This window comes from Tripterygium wilfordii, chromosome 9, assembly GCF_013401445.1.
Source record: "Tripterygium wilfordii isolate XIE 37 chromosome 9, ASM1340144v1, whole genome shotgun sequence".
Classification (NCBI taxonomy): domain Eukaryota; kingdom Viridiplantae; phylum Streptophyta; class Magnoliopsida; order Celastrales; family Celastraceae; genus Tripterygium; species Tripterygium wilfordii.
In genome coordinates, this window is record NC_052240.1 from 12,845,147 (window position 1) to 12,868,539 (window position 23,393).

The window sequence follows — 23,393 nt, forward strand, 5'->3', positions numbered from 1 at the left end:
TATGTAATGAAATGCATCTCATCTTAATTTGGGGCCAAGTTAGGCCCAAACGAGGCCCTTAGAGGATATAACAACCCAAATTCAGCCCAAAAGAGAAAACGAAGGGGATGAAGACTTCGAACTCTGCTTCACATCTATCCAGAAATCGTGCCAGAATCTACAGACGCCGCTGTTACTAAAGAATCACAGCTGCGACCACCAGCATCAGCAACCGAAACCTGAATTCCTGGTTTAGTAAGTACGTAGAAAAGACCAATGTATACTCCTGGAATTCTGTTGTCGCCGACCTGGCACGTACAGGAGACTCCATCGAAGCCCTTCCAGCATTTTCATCCATGCGGAAACTTGCTCTCTAGCCCAACATGCCCGCTTTCCCTTGCGCCATCAAATTCTGTTCGGCTCTCCTCGATCTCATCTCTGGAAAGCAAACTCACCTACAAGCGCTTGTATTCGGGTTTGAGTCGGACCTTTTTCTGTCGTCGGCTTTGATTGATATGTATGCCAAATGCGGCCATTTGACGGATGCAAGAACGCTGTTTGATGAAACTCCGCATAGAAACGTTGTCTTGTGGACGTCCTTGATTACTGGATACGTGCAAAACGACAATGGACTTGGAGGCTTTGCTGCTCTTTAAGGAGTTCTTGGTTCAGGAGTCCGAAGGGGATCGAATTGAGGATGTTTCCATTGATTCAGTTGCCATGGTATCTCTTTTATCAGCATATGTGGTCGAGTTTCCAGAGTTGACCGAAGCGGGGATGTGGGAGTTGGGAATCCACTTTGGGCCTGTTATGTTTTCTACTGTGGGCTGTGGGCCCATTGGACCTCTCAACCTATTTTGAGCAGGCCCATTTCCACTTCCTTAAATTGACAACTTGGAAACTCGATGGTTGGGGTAAACCTATGGGTTCAGATGACAAACTCTGAAGTTGCAAATCGATGTGGGTTCGCGATCGCGGTGCCAATTCTGCTGTAGTGCTGCGACGTTGATGATCGCCGTGCCAATACTGCTGTCTCCGGTATCTTCAATTTCTCGATTCATCAATTCCTGATCTCTGATTCGATTTGGGGAAAAGGAGATGACGAAGAGAGCAATCGAAGATCTGAAGATTGAAATCCTGGAGTTCGTTCATTCAGGCTGTGAGTTGTATTGCACAATGTTCTTGCTTTTCTTCTACCGATTTTCAAATGTTGTTTCCCTAAACAACCCACTGTTGTTCCCCTTCCCCGACCGACTCTTTTTTTTTTCTTTTTCATGAGAATAAAAATCCACAATTTCTCTTTTTTATTTCTCTAACGGCTCCATTTTTTTTAAAAAAATACGAACAGTATCTCTACTGTAATCGTACTCTGGCTCCTCTTTAAACTCAACGGTTCTATTTTGTTTTTATTTTTTAAATTCTAACTGTTCTCTCTAAAGTAATTTCTTTGAATCCTAGTCGGTGTATGCTCTTTCAAATTTAAGTGTTCTATTTGTAAAGTAAATTCTAACAGCTCTCTCTAAAATAATCTTTCTCTAATCCTACTCTGTCCCTTCTTTCAAATTCAAGGGCTATGTTTTCTGAAACAATTCTAAGGTCTCTCTCGGGGAATTTCTCTCTCAGGTTCTCTCTGCGTTCATTCTTCTTCTAAAAAAAATTAGGGTTTCTTGCATGCTCTTGTTTACGTATTTTAATTTGGTGTTATCTTCTTCTACCCTCTTTTGATGCTTGCCTTCAATACTCTGAGTGAATGCTGAATGCTATACGGTGTTTGCATTTGTAATTAGGATGGTAATGCGTGCTTATTTGCTTTGAGAGGATAATATCTGTGTTTTTTTGTCTGAAATTGGATGGGTATATGTGCTTATCTTCCTGAATTGATACTTCTGCCTGTTTCTCTATCAACTGTTGAATCTAAAATCTGAATTCATCTAAGTCTGAAACTATAGTGTTGTTTATTTGATTAATGGTATACATAGTTTTCCTTGTTCACTGTCCCTCTCTCTGTGCATATGTTACTGATTAGTGTTGTCTACTGTGATGACACCCAAGTGGTTTTGAATTGCCCATCCGACTCTGCGGATGCATGAAACTGTTTGGAACTATAGCTATTTTTATAGTTAATTTGGGATTTCTTCATGGGTTCTTGAGTATAGATTTTGAGATAATTTTGCTTTTGGGTTTTGACTTGTTGTTTTACTATTTTATGCATTCATGTTCTGATGTGATTTATTTTTATCTGAGAAGGATTTTGTTTCTTTTGGTTTTCTTGTTCCGCCTTTATTTGGTTTTATGATTTGGGGATTATTCATTATTTGGGTTTGATTTGATCATTTATTTTGATTTGCGATCTCTTCCTCCTGACTTTTCTTTTGGATTTTTACTTTCACCAAATTTTCCTCTTCGGGTTTGATTTGATGCTCTGTTTTATTAATTTATGTTTTCATGTTTTGGTATTTTTTTCCCTGGGAAGGATTTGTCCCTTTTTTTTTCGGTTTTGGGTTTTTGGAATTTTCTTCCCCCCTTTATTTGGTTTTTTGATATGGGGATTTTTCATAATTTGGGATTTGATTTGATCATTATTCTTGATCTGATGATTTATTTTGATTTGTGATCTTTATTCAAAATTTTGCTTGGGTTGGTTTGATGTGGCTTGGCTTGGTTTAGGCAAGGGTGGCTCCTTGCATGAACAAAGCTGAGAGTTTCGTTCTGCCAACCAATAAAAATGTTTGGGTTTTTTGCTTCTGGAATTTTGATAACTGGGTATGGTAGGGTTTGGCTTCAGGTTTCTTTTTTTATTTTTATTCTCATTTTTCTTTTGATTTTTTTTTAATCTTGATAGTCAGTATTTAAATTGTGAAGTTGGAGTTTTTTGTTTTAAGATTTGTTCAACTTTGCTTGGTTTGGTTCGGTGTGGCTTGGTTTAGACAAGGGTGGTTCCTTGCATGAATAAAACTGAGAATGGCTTGCCTTAGTTTAGACAAGGGTGATTCCTTGCATGAATAAAACTAAGAGTGGCTTGCCTTAGTTTAGACAAGGGTGATTCCTTGCATGAATAAAACTGAGAATGGCTTGCCTTAGTTTAGACAAGGGTGATTCCTTGCATGAATAAAACCGAGAGTTTCATTCCACCAACCAATAAAGTTGTTTGGGTTTTTGTGTTTTCTTTTTTTTCCTTTTGGAAATTTGATAATTGGGTGACATTTTTTAATATATTTTGCAAGTTTGAGGTTTCTTTTTTATTTTTATTCTCTCTTTTTTTTTTTGTTTTAAAACTTTTGACTGGAAAATCTGTTTATGATTTTGAAAGTAGTTAAGTTGGAGATTTTGTTTTGAGATAGGCTCGACTTTGCTTGGTTTGGTTCGGTGTGGCTTGGCTTGGTTTGAGCAGGGTGGTTTTTTGCATGATTAAAACTGAGAAAGGCTTGCCTTAGTTTAGACAAGGGTGATTCCTTGCAAGAATAAAACTGAGAATGGCTTGCCTTGGTTTAGACAAGGGTGATTCCTTGCATGAATAAAACTGAGAATGGCTTGCCTTAGTTTAAACAAGGGTGATTCCTTGCATGAATAAAACTGAGAGTTTGATTCCGCCAACCAAAAAAGTTGTTTGGGTTTTTGTGTTTTCTTTTTTTCCTTTTGAAATTTTGATAATTGGGTGACATTTTTTAATATATTTTGCAAGTTTGAGGTTTCTTTTTTATTTTTATTCTTTCTGGTTTTTTTGTTTTAAAACTTTTGACTGGAAAATCTGTTTATGATTTTGAAAGTAGTTAAGTTGGAGATTTTGTTTTGAGATAGGCTCGACTTTGCTTGGTTTGGTTCGGTGTGGCTTGGCTTGGTTCGAGCAGGGTGGTTTTTTTCATGAATAAAACTGAGAAAGGTTTGCCTTAGTTTAGACAAGGGTGATTCCTTGCAAGAATAAAACCTAAGAATTGCTTGCCTTAGTTTAGACAAGGGTGATTCCTTGCATGAATAAAACTGAGAATGGCTTGCCTTGGTTTAGACAAGGGTGATTCCTTGCATGAATAAAACTGAGAGTTTCATTCCGCCAACCAATAAAGTTGTTTGGGTTTTTGTGTTTTCTTTTTTTCCTTTTGAAAATTTGATAATTGAGTGACTTTTTTTAATATATTTCGCGAGTTTGAGATTTTTTTTAATTCTCTCTTGTTTTTTTGTTTTTAAAACTTTGGACTGGAAAATCTGTTTATGATTTTGAAAGTAGTTAAGTTGGAGATATTGTTTTGAGATAGGCTTGGCTTTGCTTGGTTTGGTTTGGTTCGGTGTGGCTTGGCTTGGCTTGGTTCAAGCAAGGGTGATTCCTTGCATGAATAACACTGAGAATTCCATTTCAAAAAAATCATACAACGCCGCTGTTTGTGTTTTTATGTTTTCTCTCTTTGGCTTCCTTACCTGAGTAACACTAGGAATTTCATTATGCCGAAAATATATATGCGTGCTGTGATTGATTGGTGATTTATTGTGGCACTTGATAGTGAATAGTATTGGAATTATGATAACTCTTTATACTTTGTAACTGCAATAGTTGAAATTGATTATATAAATAAATGAAACAAAGAAAACACTGTTAACAAATACCTGTTAACAGCAATACTGGTTAAAGACTGTTGAGGGAGCAACAATTCCCGGGGGGGGGGGGGGGGGATTGGAGGAAGAAAATTTGAAGCAAAAAAATGACATTTTGGAGTGATTTAATTGGATCCTACTTCTTGTTAAGTCTACCCATGGTTTTAGAAATTTTATGTTGGGTTGTGCGTTTATAGTCTTATGGATGTTAGCAGATACCTTTAATTCTGTTTGATATCATTTACTAAATTGAATGAGGGGTTGGACAATTTGATCTCAATGGGTTTAGAGAAGTTGAAATCTGTAGTTGCTGTCAGTCTGTGGCAGCTAGCAGTCCTAATTATCGCCATTCTGTTTTTAACTTCACTTCTTGATTTCTTTAGTCATTTGCCCCAATTCCACCAGGTATGTCATTTTTTAAAATCTCGCTTTTGCTGAATGCCTTGTTCCCTTCGCTAGTTTATTTTTCAAAATTTTCTGACTTTAGATGATTAGAGACTTGTCAGATTTGAAGAGTACTCTCTTTGCAAAGAATAAATATGTTGCTTTGGCATCAAAGCAAATGGGCAACCAATGCTATTGCTGTGGAGATTACACCAAAGCTCTGAGTTGTTAAACTCTCAGGTATTATGAACACTCGCTTAAGGACACCATTTAGGTTATTTCTTATAGGTGAAACATGACAGTTGATTTTCTCCATTTGTCCACATCATGGTAATGGGCATTGAGCCTTGCTCCAATATGTCGATGACAATGGGAGAAATCTGGTTGCTGCTTTGTGCATGAGTCAGGCTTCTTTGTTTCAGGTGAGTTGTGTAATCTTTTCTTCTTCTTTTTTTTTTGGAAGAAAAAAACAACTTATTTGTTTTGAAGTGTGACATAGATGTCCAAATGTGGATTTTTGTTGTTCATTACGTAACTTATCTAATTGAAAAACCGAGTGCTTATGTTCGTTCAGTCACCATAGTCTCGGGCTCTTCAAATTTCTCAAAGGTATGCAAAAATAACTATGTCATTTGATTTTACTTAATTTGGATTGCCATGTAGGAATTGTGATTTGTAGTAGATATTGATTGTGTGTGTTGATTGATTCCTGTCTGAGTTCAAGCTCTCAAACCTAAAAATCATTGTGTAGCCATTGAGTTGGATTTTTTTTACTGGATTTTTTTTGTGCTTTGACTGAATAAACGTTTTCTGAGTTTCATGGCTTTTATCCTTTCTTCATCTTTGATTTTATATTGTTTTGGGGTTTAATTTAATGTTTTCTTATTTATCTATGCTACGTGATTAGATTCCTTTGATACACACCCCTCGGCAGCTTTTTGCATAAACCTTCGTGATCAGGCAAGATAAATGAGCCATGATATGCAAATTTCGTTTTTCATTTGATTGTTTCATTGAGGCCATCATATCAACATTTTTGAAAGTATCCGTAATGGTCAGTCACTTGCACTCTATGGAGATAATAAAAGGCTCAATCAAGGTACGATTACCAGCTTCTACTCTCTGTCTGTTTTTTGTGTGAAATTATTATTCTGGGAGTTTCAATGATCATCTGAAAAATGACCACACAATGATTAAATTATGTGAATATTTGATATATACACTCATCAATTATATGCAGCATCCCTTTATTATAGGGAAGTTTTTGGAGTGCCATCCTGTCATTGATACATGGTCATGGTTAAGTAATTCAGGACTAGATCTTGTGATATTGGTTTCCATTATTTCTTCTCAGCCATTTTTTTAACAAGAATTACTGTTCAACAAGGAGAATTCTGAAACTTCATTGCAATCACATCCCACTAATCTGAACACTCTGTAAGTTTTACTTTCTGGTCTATTTTCATTTCTATCTTTGATGGGTTTAGGAGTTTTTTGCCAATAGCATCTAAATTATTCTTCAGTCAAATGTCAGTCTGTAGTGACACATCAGACGTCTGTAATTTCACTCTGAGTTATTCAACAAATGGTAAGAACCTGTTACAAAGTAAGCTTGGATGGGGAACAAACAACAGTGATGAAGATATGTGCCAGATTGATAAAGATGATTTTACTGCTGGTGAAAAAAAGCTCGCTTCTGGTTTAAATGCGAATGACTTCAATCAGGTGAGAAGTTGTTTTCATGTCTGTCACAGTTTGAGTGTGATCTAATCATCTAAGACAGTTGCTGCATTGTGTAACTCATTTGATCATTTGCTTTAATTAGAGTTGTGCTTCTGTGTGTGAGCCTTCTGGAAACTGGAGCAATAAATTTGGTTTTGGTGCAAGTTTTAAACAATAATTGGCATAAAGCATTCGGCCACTACACCACTACACAAGAATCTACCGCATGCCCTTGAGCTTTTGGAGAGGAGGAAAAAAGTTCATTTCCTTTTGTGGCATCACTCTCTGAGGATGACGATGACCTACGTCAAAAATTAGAGCCTTTTGGATCGAAAAGGTATCATTATTTTAGCCCGAAAACTGTGACTTCAACTTGCAATTGATGCTACAGGCTTTTGAACTAAAGAAACTTCAGACACGTTTATATGAAAAATTCTACAATGGTTTAAATGAAGCTTACTCTCCACAATTTTCTGGGAGTGATGAAACCACTCCAAATTACTTGACCAAAAAGGAGGTTTCAGTTGAGTCTCCATCTGCAGTTTTTGCTGGAAGCCCTGACAATAATACTAGACGTGTATCTAATATCACTAATCTATGGGATCACAGTTTACATGAGAATTTGTTTCCTCAACATAACGATCAGAAAGGTCCCCTGGTTGATGCCCATCAAGAATCAAGTAGCTCAAGGTTAGTCAATGAGTTAATTGCCTCTATGGTTGGCTAGATATTCATTCTCTGTTAACGGTGTTGTGACCTGAAATCGATGCTTTACTTTCTCAGTATGATCTTTTCTGAGAGGCAGAGAAAGTGGAAAGAAGAGCTTGAAAGAAAAAGAGGGTAGAACTCCTCATATAAAGTATGCACATATGTGTTGGAAAATTACTTCTCATTATTTGAATTATTAGCATTCCCGTTGTGATAATGCATGCACAAATGAAAGTTTGGTTGGGTTTATGCTAAGCTCATGCGGAGATGAGTTCTGATTTTTTTTTTATTGTGTGTCATGTTTGTGAACACTGTCTTTGCAGAGATGATGCGCTTAGTGGGTGTAGGAGGGAAATCTTCATCCCTCAAGGATTGAGCCTTGAATAGGCTGAAGAACCTGTTGGATTCCAATAGTGATGTGCTTTTTAATCATGGGGAAGTTACAGGAAACATTCTATACAGAAGTTACCTAGAAGACCAGCTTATAGTTTTTATTGAAGATCGATTCTTTTCATATAGCAAGAAGCAAGCAACTTCCAATTACGAACAACCTCCCCCAAAGAAATTACCCACAAATTTTGATCTCTGCAATTTGTTTTGATCCACGTGAACTTTTGAGTATATGAGACGGTCCTGGAGGGTTGCATTCTCTCGTTTTAAGCATTCCACCTCTAGCTGAAGCCTTTTAATGGCAACTTTCTTTTGAATATTTCTCCTCGCTAATTCTGCTTGCTGCTGCAGATTCTCTTCCATGAGCTTTGTAAATTGGTGGTTTAGTTCGGACCATGTGTTCTGTGACTCATAGCTTCCTCCAGGGAACTCTTCTTGTGCAGCCTGAATGTCCTGAAAATCATTCATCTTGATACTTGTATCTGCGTCAACGACACAAGTGTTCTCCTTTCCCACTATATCATTTCTATGTTCAAGTTTTGGTGTGGAATTTATCGTACATGATTCAGTTGACACTAGTTGATCTGCTTGCGTGTTCAGATTTTCAAGGTTGGAGGTTGCACTGTAGGATTCAAGAATGGAATTTTCATCTAGTGATTGCGAGCGGGAGTACAGGCCCTTGAGTTTAGAATCAGCAAAGCTTCCTATAACCCTTTTCTTGTTGTTGCTGGCATCTTGAGTACTTTCAATGTTCGAGGATGAAGACCCTGAATTAGTGGCTTGATGCAATTTTGACCTCAGTTGATCATGTTCTTCTGCCAAAGTGAGAGAAGATTTTATCAACACCTCAAGCATTTGCTTCAGCTCCGTCCTCTTCCAGTAATAAATGTCGGTTTTCTGCGGAGAAGAATCGCTATCTTCTTCCAAGAGGTCTGTCATAGCTTTCATTCTCTTTTCCAAACCTGCAAGTTGCCAGAGATTGCAGAAGTTAGATGAATGAAAACTGCAGCATTCTGTGTGTTTTAAAAGGCGGTCAGGGCGTACGCCCTGAGGCGCGCCTCAAGGCGAGGCGCCTTCGAGTTGCCTCAGGGCGTACGCCCTTGATAAAGGCCTGTGAGGCATACGCCTCATATGCCTGAGGTGTACGCCTCGAGGCGTTGCGCCTCGAGGCGTATGAGGCGTAATTGTTGACACACCACAATTTATCAACAGCAACGCCCACAAAGAACAAAAACACAAACAACCCAGCGAGGCCATTCCAACCGACGATGACGATTCTTGAGACAAATTCTCGAAGACTCTCTCTCTCTAACAAACAAATCGTCCAAGGAATCGAATCGATTTTCAGCTTCATACATACTCTCTCTCTCTGTAACTCTCTGTTGGTGTTGTGCGACTTGTGCCCTAGATCTTGAATAGAAGGTATGATTTTCAGTCTTCAGATCTTTATTGATTCTATTTTCTTATTATTCTTGCTAATATTTGCAAAGCGAGCATGTGAAGCTGGCTTGGAGGAGTTCCATCTTTCATAGGATAACTAGAATGAAAAAAAAATGTTCGTTTAGTATATAAGATACTTGCGGTGATAATTTTGACAGATTTCAAATCCTGTCATCCACACAACACCCACTAGTTTTAGACATGTAGCTTTAGCATATTGAGAATGGTTGAAAGTAATTGATTTATTTTGATTCTTGAAGACTTTATTCAATTAGACTTTCTCTCTAATTCTGCGTCCAACTCCAAGTTTCTCTGCTGATCACTTGAATTGATGATGGATGGAGTTATGTCTTCATAAATTGATAAATTGATATGATTATATTTGAATGTGTACATGTACATTTTAGATTAAGCATATATGTTTTTTTGTTGATTCTTACCGAGGCTTACGCCTCGCCTCAAATAAGTCAAGCGTCTTGGTTTCCGAACCCGCCTTTTAAAACACTGCGAAGGATATGAGATGAAGCCAATTTACAAGCTGGGGGACAGGATGTAACAGCCCACCATTTAAAAGCTAACCATTTCTTCTACATTTTGGGCTGATTTTCATAGTTGTCATCATCGTTGATGCTATTGTTATTTCTATTATCGTTTCTCAGTCAGGAATGAACTTGGGTTCAAAGAAAATACTTTGACTGACACACAAATGCATGGGAAAGACTGACCTGATAGAGTCATCTGTAGCCATTGAGATACTGGGAGCCTCTCAGGACTATCTAGACACCAGGAAGACGAAGCCTTGATGTTCTCCATTCAACAATTTTCTCAATCAAAAGAATCTACCTCAAGAAAGAAACAAGTTAAGAACTTTCCAAGACATGCATGTCAAAGCATGGTTCTTCCAAATTCATTCCATAAAGGTAAGTTATTAATAATATTTCTTCATACAGTGATCGATTTGCTCCTTTATTTTAAAAATTTTGGATCGATTTGCGAGATTATTGGTCCTCATAACTACATGCATTTATTGGGGCATTATTAGGAATGCAACACCTTTGAAAATATTTGCACCGGCCAGTATTTTCTTATGTGCTCCCAGACACTTTTTTCTTTCCTGTAATGGATTATTCAACTTGAATTCAACACCATTGAAAGTATTTGCCTCAGCAGAACTATAATTTTTCGAAGTTATGGATAAATGTATACTTCAATAATTTGCATTTTTTTTGGCAAGAGCTCTGGAGGTTTTAAATGCATGTGGTATTGTACTCATTATCTATATGATATTATATTTTCCAAAGAAAAAAAAAATGCCAGGGAATGTTCCGGCATTTAGAGATGCCATTCTTGGACTCTAAAATGACGAATATATCTAGTTTGCTCTATGTAGTATGTACATATATCATCTAAGCAATTGAATTCCTAGCGTGTACATAGTTTGTCACTTTTCATTCACAGACTGCAAAGTGAGACGGGGAGAGTAAACATCAATTTCTTTGGAGGGTATCCCAACGCGCAACAAAGCTTTTAGCAGATGGAATTGGGTGCTTAGAATCTGAAGTAGTTAGGGAGATGCTAGTTATCATGAGTTGTCCTAAATTGTTGAGACTGCCAGAGGGAATGCATTGCCTCACTGCGCTAAAGAGATTGCTGATTGTTATTGAACTTTGAAACAGGCCAGGATTCTTGTCCCGCATATTTGTGATGCCTCTTGTAAGAAACATCTCTCTCTGCATCTTCTCTTCTCTCTTCCTTTCATTACCTCTCAATATATTCTAATTGATGTCTCTCTGGGAAAAAGAAGACATACTTACAGATTGTTTATTTAGTCATATAAATGCAGAATATAATGAAGAGAGACTTTAATATGATTGAATAATAACATATTTAATGAATACAACACTAATGCCTAATTTATTATTATAAAAAATGTTAAAAGAATAAAAGTCATATTAAAGCATATTAGGTTCTCTTTCTTCTTCTTTGATTTACTTAACTAATATTATTTGGCTGTCATTGTAGTTATGGGATTTGTCAGAGAAAGTTGCATTATGTGAACTCTATGTCTATATATCTTCTTTACAAACTGCTTTTGACCTTTTATCATGAATGATAATGGCAATTCCTGGTTTTCTTCACTCTCAGAAGAGTCATAGTCGGGAGGGGGTGGGGGGCTGAAATGACCTATGGCTAAAATTATTAAAAAAATTAAATCTGAACCATTGGTTCAAACTTATGGATGAGATTCAAGACTCATCTTTTCTCTCTGTAGACTCACTCTCTCTCTTAAAGAAGCAGGTGTGTCTAGCAATGGAGCTTTGGCTTTCCACATCAACAGAGTACCGTTCAAGAAGTGGTTCAATATCAAGAGTAAATCCCAGGACTTCCAAGCAGATGAAGTCTTTTATGGAGGTAATTATTCACCTGTGATTTTTGGTGCTGAAATTTTGGAATCTTGATTTCAACATCAAGACTAAAATTAGGGTTTCTGTGCAGCTTGTTCACTGAATTTTATTCTTGGATTCTCTCGTCCCTGAAAGGTATTAGCATTATTCAACTTCTTTCATCACTGTTTGTCTTGTACAATAATGTTTTTTCGTTTATGGGAAGATCTGATATTTCCTCTATCAGCCAAAGACCTATTTAAACTTAACCCGATCATAGACGTAATATCCATGACCTTGGGTGGAAATGAGAACCTAGTTAAAGTGCCTGTTATGAGTGATGGCTCTACAGCCGGAGATAAACCGAAGCCTGGACCTGTTACAACTTACAAGGAGATCTATCAAAAAAGTAAGGAAGGAAGGTAGAAGAGAGAAGAAATATGAAAAAAAAGGGAAAATATTATTTTTCAGTCAATTGTCAGTCTGTCCTGACACATCAACAAATAGTAAGAACCTGTTACAAAGACAGCTTGGATGGGGAACAAACAACAGTGATGAAGATATGTGCCAGATTGATAAAGATGATTTTACTGCAGGTGAAATAAAGCTCACTTCTGGTTTAAATCCATATGACTTCAATCAGGTGAGAAGTTGTTTTCATGTCTGTCACAGTTTGAGTGTGATCTAATCATCTAAGACAGTTGCTGCATTGTGTAATTCATTTGATCATTTCCTTTAATTAGAGTTGTGCTTCTGTGTGCGAGCCTTCTGGAAACTGGAGCAATAAATTTGGTTTTGGTGCAAGTTTTAAACAATAATTGGCATAAAAGAATTCAGCCACTACACCACTACACAAGAATCTACCGCATGCCCTTTAGCTTTTGGAAAGGAGGAAAATAGTTCATTTCCTTTTGGGGCATCACTCTCTGAGGATGACGATGAACTCACTGAGTCAAAAATTAGAGCCTTTTGGATGAGAAGGTATCATTATTTTAGCCCGAATGACTTGAACTTGCAATTGATGCTCCAGGCTTTTGAACTAAAAAAACTTCACACACCTTTATATGAAAATTTCTACAATGGGTTAAATGAAGCATGCTCTCCAAATCTTTCTGGGAATAAAAGTGATGAAACCACTCCAAATTACTTGACCATAAAGCAGGTCTGCAAAGCAGGTTTCAGTTGGGTCTCCATCTGCAGCTTGTGCTGGAAGCCCTGGCAGTAATACTAGACGTGCATCTAATATCACTAATGTAAGGGATCACAGTTTACATGAGAATTTGTTTCCTCAACATAATGATCAGGAAGGTACCCTGGTTGATGCCCATCAAAAATTAAGTAGCTCAAGGTTAGTCAATGAGTTAATTGCCTCTTAGGTTGGCCAGATATTTATTCTCTGTTAACGGTGCTGTGACCTGAAATCAATGCTTTACTTTTGCAGTATGAGCTTTTCTGAGAGGCAGAGAAAGTGGAAAGAAGAGCTTGACCAAGAGCTTGAAAGAAAAAGAGGTTAGAACTCCTCATATAATGTATGCAAATATGTGTTGGAAAATTATTTCTCATTATTTGAATTATTAGCATTCCCGTTGTGATAATGCATGCACAAATGACAGTTTGGTTGGGTTGATGTTAAGCTCATGCAGATATGAGTTCTGATTTTTTTTTCCTGGTGTGTCATGTTTGTGAACACTATCTTTGCAGAGATGATGCGCTTAGTGGGTGTAGGAGGGAAATCTTCATCCCTCAAGGATTGAGCCTTGAATAGGCTGAAGAACTGTTGGATTCCAATAGTGATGTGCTTTTTAATCATGTTAATCATGGGGAAGTTATAGGAAACATTCTATACAGAAGTTATCTAGAAGACCAGCTTATAGTTTTTATTGAAGATCGATTCTTTTCATATAGCAACAAGAAAGCAACTTCCAATTACGAACAACCTCCCCCAAAGAAATTACCCACAAATTTTGATCTCTGCAATTTGTTTTGATCCACATGAACTTTTGAGTATATGAGACAGTCCTGGAGGGCTGCATTCTCTCATTTTTAAGCATTCCACCTTTAGCTGAAGCCTTTTAATGTCAACTTTCTTTTGAATATTTCTCTTCGCTAATTCTGCTTGCTGCTGCAGATTCTCTCCCATGAGCTTTGTAAATTGGTGGTTTAGTTCGGACCATGTGTTCTGTGACTCATAGCTTCCTCCAGGGAACGCTTCTTGTGCAGCCTGAATGTCCTGAAAATCATTCATCTTGATACTTGTATCTGCGTCAACGACACAAGTGTTCTCCTTTCCCACTATATCATTTCTATGTTCAAGTTTTGGTTTGGAATTCATTGTACATGATTCAGTTGACACTGGTTGATCTGCTTGCGTGTTCAGATTTTCAAGGTTGGAGGTTGCACTGTAGAATTCAAGAATGGAATTTTCATCTAGTGATTGCGAGCGGGAGTACAGGCCCTTGAGTTTAGAATCAGCAAAGCTTTCTATAACCCTTTCAATGTTCGAGGATGAAGACCCTGAATTAGTGGCTTGATGCAATTTTGACCTCAGTTGATCATGTTCTTCCGCCAAAGTGAGAATATTTTATCAACTCCTCAAGCATTTGCTTCAGCTCTGTCCTCTTCCTGTAATAAATGTCGGCTTTCTGTGGAGAAGAATCGCTATCTTCTTCCAAGAGGTCCGTCATAGCTTTCATTCTCTTTTCCAAACCTGCAAGTTGCCAGAGATTGCAGAAGTTAGGTGAATGAAAACTGCAGCATTCTGTGCCAAGGATGAGATGAAGCCAATTTACAAGCTGGGGGACAGGATGTAACAGCTCACCAGGTAAAAGCTAACCATTTCTTCTACATTTTGGGATGATTTTCATAGTTGTCATCATCGTTGATGTTATTGTTATTTCTATTATCATTTCTCAGTCAGGAATGAACTTGGGTCAAAGAATATACTTTGACTGACACACAAATGCATTGGGAAAGACTGACCTGATAGAGTCGTCTGTAGCCATTGAGATACTGGGAGCCTCTCAGGACTATCTAGACACCAGGAAGAAGAATCCTTGATGTTCTCCATTCAACAATTGTCTCAATCAAAAGAATCTACCTCAAGAAAGAAACAAGTTAAGAACTTTCCAAGACATGCATGTCGAGGTATTCATCACACGGCTCTTCCAAATTTATATATAGCGGGATGGATTCCTCTCTCAAATTTGAATGCATTCATTCCATAAAGGTAAGTTATTAATAATATTTCTTCATACAGTGATCGATTTGCTCCTTTATTTTAAAATTTTTTGAATAGATTTACAAGATTATTGCTTCTCATAACTACCTGCATTTATTGGGGCATTATTAGGAATGCAACACCTTTGGAAATATTTGCACCGGCCAGTATTTCTTCTGTACTCCCAGACACTTTATTCTTTCCTGTTGGATTCAATAGTGATGTGCTTTTTAATCGTGTTAGTTCATTAATGCGAGCTTATCAATTTCAGCCGTGTAATCTTTCCTTCATGTTCAAATAAGGCATCTTCGATCAGTAGATGCAATCATGTAAACTCTATGTCTATATATCTTCTTTACAAACTGCTTTTGACCTTTTATCATGAATGATAATGGTAATTCCTGGTTTTCTTCACTCTTAGAAGAGTCATAGTCGGGATAGGGGGGGCTGAAATGACCTATAGCTAAAATTATTAAAAAAAAATTAATCTGAACCATTGGTTCTAACTTATGGCTGAGATTAAAAGACTCATCTTTTCTCTCTGTGGACTCACTCTCTCTTAAAGAAGCAGTTGTGTCTAGCAATGGAGCTTTTTCCACATCAACAGAGTACTGTTCAAGAAGTGGTTCAATATCAAGAGTAAATCCCAGGACTTCCAAGCAGATTAAGTCTTTTATGGAGGTAATTATTCAATTGTGATTTTTAGTTCTGAAATTTTGGAATCTTGATTTCATCATCAAGACTAAAATTGGGGTTTCTGTGTGATAAGACCCAAACTCGGATCACACGAGAGAATGATGTAATAATCGAAATTAGTAATAGATTCAGGTGAAATAACAGAAGGAAATCAGAATATAGATCCCAAACACCAACTAGCTTTTGAGGAGCTAGCGCCTCCAACCTTTCCCAAAACAAGACTCACAATTTTCATAAACTCCTACAACTTAACAACTCACTATTTATGTTACCCTAATTCTGATAGTGAGAGTGGACTGAACTACCCTGGCCTTTCCTAACAAGGACCTGTACATCTTTATCAATACCCCTCCCTGCGAGAGCCACCTTGTCCTCAAGGTGGAAATGAGGAAACTGTTGAGATATAACATCAAAATCTTCCCAGGTATTATCACATGGTGGAAGATCCTTCCATTGAATGAGTACCTCTCGTGTTCCATTCAGCAATTTGCGCACCTGCAAAACCGCAGCGGGCTAGCATTAAGTACCAAATCAGTTGTGAGCATAGATGGAAGAGGCTGGCTGTCAAGATGGCTCGCAGGAGCACGCTTCAGCAGGGAGATGTGGAAAAGAGGGTGAATCTGTGCTGTGGGGGGCAGCTGTAAACGATAAGCAACACGTCCAACCTTTTCTAACACTGCAAACGGCCCATAAAACCAAGGGCTGAGCTTCTCATCAATCCTGGTAGAAAGGGACTTCAGCCAGTGTGGTTGCATTTTCAGATATACCCAATCACCAGGATCGAAAGAGACATCTCTCCTCTTACCATCCGCGACTTGTTTCATATGAGATTGCGCTGCCTCCAAATGATTTTTAAGTTCCTCCAAGATTGCGTCCCTATCCATCAGCTGAATAGACTTTGACTGACACACAAATGCATGGGGAAAGACTGACATGATAGAGTCGTCTGTAGCCATTGAGATACTGGGAGCCTCTCAGGACTATCTAGACACCAGGAAGAAGCAGCCTTGATGTTCTCCGTTCAACAGTCGTCTCAATCAAAAGAATCTACCTCAAGAAAGAAACAAGTTAAGAACTTTCCAAGACATGCATGTCAAAGCACAGCTCTTCCAAATTCATATATTGCGGGATGGATTCCTTTCTCAAATTTGAATGCATTCATTCCATAAAGGTAAGTGATAAATCATATTTCTTTATACAGTGCTTGATTTGCTCCTTTATTTTAAAAATTTTTGAATAGATTTCCGAGATTATTGCTCCTCATAACTACATGCATTTATTGGGCATTATTAGGAAGGCAACACCTTTGAAAATATTTGTACCGGCCAGTATTTTCTTCTGTGCTCCTAGACGCTTTTTTCTTTTCTGTAATGGATTATTCAACACCATTGAATATATTTGCCTCAGCAAAACTATAATTTTTCGAAAGTTGTGGATAAATGCATACTTCAATAATTTGCATTTGCCTTTTTTTTGGCAAGAGTTATGGAGGTTTTAAACGTATGTAGTATCATACGCATTATCTATATGATATTATATTTCCAAAGAAAAAAAAATGCCGGGGAATGTTCCGGCAGTTAGAGATGTCATTCTTGGACTCTAAAATGACGAATATATCTAGTTTGCTCTATGTAGTTTGTACATTTAGTACATATATCATCTAAGCAATCGAATTTCCTAGCAAAGCCAGAAATTCATGTTAGGGGGACTGTTAAAAGTTGACGGGGGTAGCGCCCTCGGAAATTTTTTTTAGGCTATTTACATTACACCTATTTAATTGACAACATAGGTTACTGAGATTAGTTTATTAGGCATTTAGACTGACCGTAAGTTGAGAGTCTTGAGATGAACTTACGAAGCAACACGGTTATACACTTGCATCAGCCAAGGAGAGTAGGTACGAAGTGTGTTTTTATTTAGGTGACTAAGTATATATTTAGGTATGAACCTGTATATAATTATATGTAAGTATATTTTTATTTATTTATGTATATTTATATAAGTATATATCTAAATGTATACAAGTATATATCTATATGTATATGTATGTATGCATGCATGTATGTGTATATGTGTGTGTATATATTTGTATGTATATATACATACTTACCAACGCGCAACAAAGCGTTTAGCAGATGGAATTGGGTGCTTAGAATCTGAAGTAGTTAAGGAGATGCTAGTTAGTGAGTTGTCCTAAATCATTGAGACTGCCAGAGGGAATGCATTGCCACACTGCCCTAAAGAGATTGGTGATTATTATTGAAAGTTGAAACAGGCCAGGATTCTTGTCCCGCATATTTGTGATGCCTCTTGTAAGAAACATTTCTCTCTGTATCTTCTCTTCTCTTCCCTTCCTTTCATTACCTCTCAATATATTCTAATTGCTGTCTCTCTGGGTAAAAGAAGACATGGTTACAGATTGTTTATTTAGTCATATAATTTAACAAAATTAAATGCAGAATATAATGAAGAGAGACTTTATATGATTGAATGATAGCATATTTAATGAATACAACACAAATGCCTAATTTATTATTATAAAAAATGTTAAAAGTCATATTAAAGCATATTAGGTTCTCTTCTTCTTTTATCAACTTAACTAATATCATTTGGCTGTCATTGTAGTTATGGGATTTGTCAGAGAAGTTGCTTATGGAAGAATCTGTTGGATTCCAATAGTGATGTGCTTTTTAATCATGTTATTTAATGTGAGCTTATCAACTTCAGCTGTGTTATCTTTTCTTCATGGTCAAATAAGGTATCTTGGGTTAGCACATGCAATTGTGTAAACTCTACGTCTATATATCTTCTTTACAAACTGCTTTTGACCTTTCATCATGAATAGTAATGGTAATTCCTGGTTTTCTTCACTCTCACAAGAGACATGGTCGGGATAGGGGAGCTGAAATGACCTATAGCTGAAATTATTTTTAAAAAAAAATTAAATCTGAACCGTTTGTTCAAACTTATGGCTGAGATTAAAAGACTCATCTTTTCTCTCTGTAAACTCTCTCTCTTGAAGAAGCAGGTGTGTGTGGCAATGGAACTTTGGCTTTCCACATCAACAGCGTACACCGTGGCCACGCCTCCACCCAAGTCACTGGTCAAGAAGTGGTTCAATGTCAAAGGGTAAATCCCGGGACTTCCAAGCAGATGAAGTCTTTTATGGAGGTAATTATTCAATTTTGATTTTTGGTCCTGAAATTTTGGAATCTTGGATTTCAACATCAAGACTAAAATTGCGGTTTCTGTGCAGCTTGTTCACTGACTTTTATTCTTGGATTCTCTCGTCCCTGAAAGGCATTAGCTTTATTCAACTTCTTTCATCACTGTTTGTCTTGTACAATAATGTTTTTTTCGTTTCTGGGAAGATCTGATACTTCCTCTAGCTGCAATATCCATGTCCCTGTTCTTTCCTTGGGTGGAAAGATGAGAACCTAGTCAAGAGTGCCTGACTGCCTGCTGCTATGAGTGATGATGGCTCTACCAGCCGGAGATAACCGAAACCTGGACATGTTAAAACTTACAAGGAGATCTATCAATAAAGTAAGGAAGGAAGGTAGAAGATAAAGGAAATTATGGAAAGAAAAAAACAGAAGGAAAATAATGGACAAAAGAGTAATTTCATCATGCTGAGCTGTCCACTTTAAGATCATAAGATTGAATTGATGGTTCAGATTTAAAAAAATTTAAAAATTTCAGCAATGGGCCATTCCAGCCCCCATTCCCATTTGGGGGTGTATTTGATAAACTCATGCTTACGCAATGACTTGTAAAATTAAGGGATAATCGAGAAAAGCACATTCTTTTGCATGCATAAAGAGAAAGCTAACATAGATAGTATACGCATGAGGATTGAGGGAGCACGTTCTTTTTGCATGCAGTGAGACTGTGAGGGAGAAAAGCTGAGATATTATATTATGGGTCCAAGTTGAAAAAGTTCAATTTCCTTCCATTTAGACCTGGGGTTATTTGTCAATCTAGATAGAGAATTAAGTATGTGATTTAAAAATGCATTCAGTGGCACATTATAAAGTTGAAAATAAGAATTAAGAAATATTAATTGGAAATCATTATCCTGATTATACAAGATTGTTGAAAGAAAATTTGGTCGAAAATCTATCCTGCGATCGAATAAACAAATCCCATCTCCTTAAAAACAGAAAGTAACAAAAAGAAAAAAAGGCACGTCTCAATCTTTCTGCTTGTATACAAACAAAAGCCATAGAATTACTTATTTGTGAAGTAATTAGGTATACCTTTTTTGAAAAACCATGCAATTGATAAAACAAAGGGAAAGGACAACCTGCCCTGTCGCCCTTCCCTGTCCTCTTGTTTACAGGAAAAAAAAGTTCACGGTGGGAATGCTGGAAAATTTTCTTCTATATAAGTGTTCTATTGAGTTTATTAGTACCGCTATGGCTTGCTCTTTCTCTGAGTTAACTATGGGAATGCTGGAAATCCATTTTTCATGGAAAGTTTTGATCTTTCCAGGAAATGAAACACAGTCTTCTCTGTTCTAATTTGTCTCTTAATTTTGCGTTTTGGGTGGTGGGTTGTGACCGGAAATAGAAAAAAGCTTTCATGGAAGGCGTGAGAGGGAAGAAAGAAATGAACGACGTCGTGCTCCAAATTTCAAGCAGGGAAGAAGTTTTTCACACTAACAATGGAATCAGAGGTTCTACTACAGCTTCTGCGGTCACTGGGTCTAGCTCTCACCCGATTTCAAGCAGTTCTCAACTGGGTTCTTCTCCAGAAGGTTCAAATCTGGAATTGGTTGAGCTTGAAAACCTAAAATGCAGTGTCCAAACACCCCCTTCTTCAGAGAGAGCACAGCTGAGCCCAGCTCCCAAGATGCCTCCAAAAATCTCAACTGATACTTTGACTCGAAGAACATCACTTGCACGGTCCGAGTTTTCAAAGCCGAAATCGAGATTCATAGAGCCACCATACCCAAAGAATACCAGTTTGGTTGAAGAGCAGACCCATTTGGAAAATTCTAGCTCGTCCTACAGGGATTCTTCAAATGCTGCTTCACCAAGAAACAAAGTAAGTGCTACAACAACCAAAGAGAATATAAAATCGGCCGCGTTAATCCGAAAAACTTCATTGATTGGGTCGCCAGGAGGAGACGATGAGGATGATGAAGTATATGAGACTGCAAGTTTGGAAGCTAGCAAAAACAAGGGTAAGAAATGGACTGTCTTGCTGTTGATTGAATTGATTGTTTTTGTGTCCTTCACGGGCATTTTGATTATGAGCTTGACTGTGGATAGATTGCAGAATTCTATGATTTGGGGCTTGGAATTATGGAAATGGTGTGTATTGGTATCGGTTGTTTTTTGTGGTCGACTAGTTACGGGATGGTTAATGTATGTTTTGGTTTTGTTGATAGAAAGGAACTTCTTGCTTAGGAATAAAGTTTTGTATTTTGTCTATGGATTAAAGAGGAGTGTTCAAGTTTTTATTTGGTTAGGGTTGGTTCTTCTAGCTTGGTTCGTGCTGTTTACCCTTGGAGTCGAGCGATCAAAGGAGACTACTAAGATTCTGAATCACGTTACAAGGGCTCTTGCAGGTTGTCTAATTGGAGCGGCTATATGGGTTGTGAAAACCTTCTTAATAAAGTTGCTAGCTTCTTCTTTCCATGTCACTAGATTCTTTGACAGGATTCAGGAATCAATCTTTCATCAGTATGTTCTTCGGACCCTCTCAGGGCCTCCATTGATGGAGATGGCTGAGGGGGTTGGAAACACGGCGACAATCCCAGTCGTATTGAGTTTAACGAATTTGAAGAAGAAGGATTGGAAAAGTAAAGAAATAGTTAATATTGATAAGCTGAAAAGAATGACGCCAGAGACTATTTCCGCTTGGACCATGAGAGGGTTAACTAATGTGATTAGTGGCTCAGGGTTGTCGACACTTTCGCATACCCTCGATCAGATTGTTGATGTTGATGAGGGTGAGAACAAAGATAAGGAGATAACTAGTGAGTGGGAAGCAAAGGCTGCTGCTTATCGAATTTTCCAGAATGTAGCCAAGCCTGGTAGCAAGTGAGAATACAGACTTATAATGTTCCTGCAATTTTGTGGTTATTCCTTGTGCTGGAACTCTCATTGTTTCTCTGTCCAATGATCTAGGTACATTGATGAGGAGGACCTTTTACGCTTCATTAAAAAGGAGGAGGTAGATAATGTGCTCCTACTCTTCGAAGGTGCAGCAGAAACTCGAAAAATCAAGAGAAAAGCTTTAAAGAACTGGCTGGTAGGTTTGTTATCACATTGGTTTTCACGTAAATGTTGTTGCTTTACCTCCCTCTCCATATTTCCTGGTGTTTATTACTGAGTTTACATGCATGAAGTCAATAGTTTAAACCTCTTGTTATAAGTTTGCTTGATTCAAAAGCGTATGGATTAGCTGAAAAATTGTAATTCACATTAGAGCAGTATTATGAATTCTTGAGATCTGAGTTCGCATAACTTAACCATCAATTAGTGCGGGGCTAGAACGTGGTCAACATAATGCCATCCTGCTTTATGAATGGAATAATTATAGATTATACACACCCAAACCACAAAGGAAAGAGAGAAATGGTTCTGGGGGAAATAGATATGGACTTTGTGTAACTCTTTTTCTTAATGTGTGCTCTTATGGCGTCATTCTTGTTTACAGGTTAAAGTTTACCTTGAACGCAAATCACTAGCACATTCCTTAAATGACACCAAAACAGCCATAGAGGAGTTAAACAAGCTACTTTCTGGAGTGCTGCTCATGGTCATTACTATTGTGTGGTGTCTTTTGATGGGATTTTTAACAACAAAAGCACTGGTCTTCATTTCATCTCAGCTTTTACTGGTTGTATTTATGTTTGGTAATACTGTCAAGACAGTGTTTGAAGCCATCATATTCGTATTCATAATGCACCCGTTTGATGTTGGCGATCGTTGTGTGATTGACGGAGTACAGGTAACCACTAAGCATCTAGCATCTATAGTTTCCAATAGTAAGATCATCCTGCTTGACAACATATTTCTTCCTCACAGATGGTTGTTGAAGAGATGAACATATTGACAACGGTGTTCTTGAGATTTGACAATGAGAAAATATTCTATCCGAATTCAGTTCTAGCTACCAAACCCATTAGCAACTTTTACAGAAGCCCTGAAATGAGTGATTCTGTGGAATTTGCTGTTGATGTTTCCACTTCAATTGAGGTTATTGGATCCCTAAAAGCTAGAATAAAAGTGTATGTGTTGAAACTCTTATCGAATTTTGTCTTGTATTTATTTGCTGCATGTTATGATGAATTGACCTTGCTTGAGAGGTTCCATACTTCCATTATTGAATGTGTGTTGCTTTGTTTGAATCCTCAGATATTTGGAGAGCAAGTCCCAACACTGGCGACCTAACCACTGCATTGTGGTTAAGGAGATTGAGAACGTGAACAAGATGAAAATGACTCTCTATGTAAACCATACCATAAACTTCCAGAACTACACGGATAGGAATAACAGAAGGTCTGAACTAGTTTTGGAGCTTAAGAAGATTTTTGAAGAGCTTGGTATTAAATTTCATCTTCTGCCTCAAGAAGTTCAGCTTAGACATGCTGGGTCTGCAGCTTCTGAGTTTCCACTTCCTACGCGGTGATGGTTTCTCTTCTTTGTGAACAAACTCAGATTTTCTATCAACTCTAATGGTCGCTACTCATTCGCAAATTCAGATTTAAGAAATGAAAACTCTCAGGTTAGAACAAAACCTATCATATGTACTGATATTTAAGGAGTGAACATAATTGGAATCACATTTGTAATTTTCTCTTGAGAAAGATATTGACTTGAGCTAGGATGACACTTTTTGTAAGAGTCGATGCAGTCTCATAGGATATGGAGATT

At 37.5% G+C, this 23,393-nt stretch overlaps 2 protein-coding genes across 5 annotated transcripts; one reads left to right on the forward strand and one right to left on the reverse strand.

Annotated features, from left to right (window-relative positions):
* The first annotated feature begins 108 nt into the window (after positions 1–108).
* LOC120004869 (mechanosensitive ion channel protein 10-like) lies at positions 109–23,244 on the forward strand. 4 transcript variants are annotated; one of them, XM_038854198.1, is made up of 8 exons: positions 16,547–16,675; positions 18,527–18,675; positions 20,077–20,692; positions 21,080–21,554; positions 21,642–21,765; positions 22,174–22,467; positions 22,545–22,747; positions 22,875–23,244. In XM_038854198.1, the coding sequence occupies exons 1-8, from the start codon at positions 16,657–16,659 to the stop codon at positions 23,146–23,148; spliced, it is 2,154 nt and encodes a 717-aa protein (XP_038710126.1). In that variant the 5' UTR covers positions 16,547–16,656; the 3' UTR covers positions 23,149–23,244. The 4 variants fall into 4 exon arrangements, with proteins under 4 accessions (XP_038710125.1, XP_038710126.1, XP_038710123.1 ...); XM_038854195.1 differs by having other exon boundaries at positions 20,077–21,554; XM_038854196.1 differs by having other exon boundaries at positions 16,557–16,675; positions 18,533–18,675; positions 20,077–21,554.
* Positions 13,543–14,658, reverse strand: LOC120006049 (protein NETWORKED 3C-like). Its single transcript, XM_038855926.1, has 3 exons — positions 14,571–14,658; positions 14,181–14,298; positions 13,543–14,080 (listed from the first exon to the last, which is right to left on the reverse strand). Exons 1-3 carry the CDS (start codon positions 14,656–14,658, stop codon positions 13,543–13,545), a joined length of 744 nt encoding a protein of 247 aa, XP_038711854.1.
* Positions 23,245–23,393: the final 149 nt, after the last annotated feature.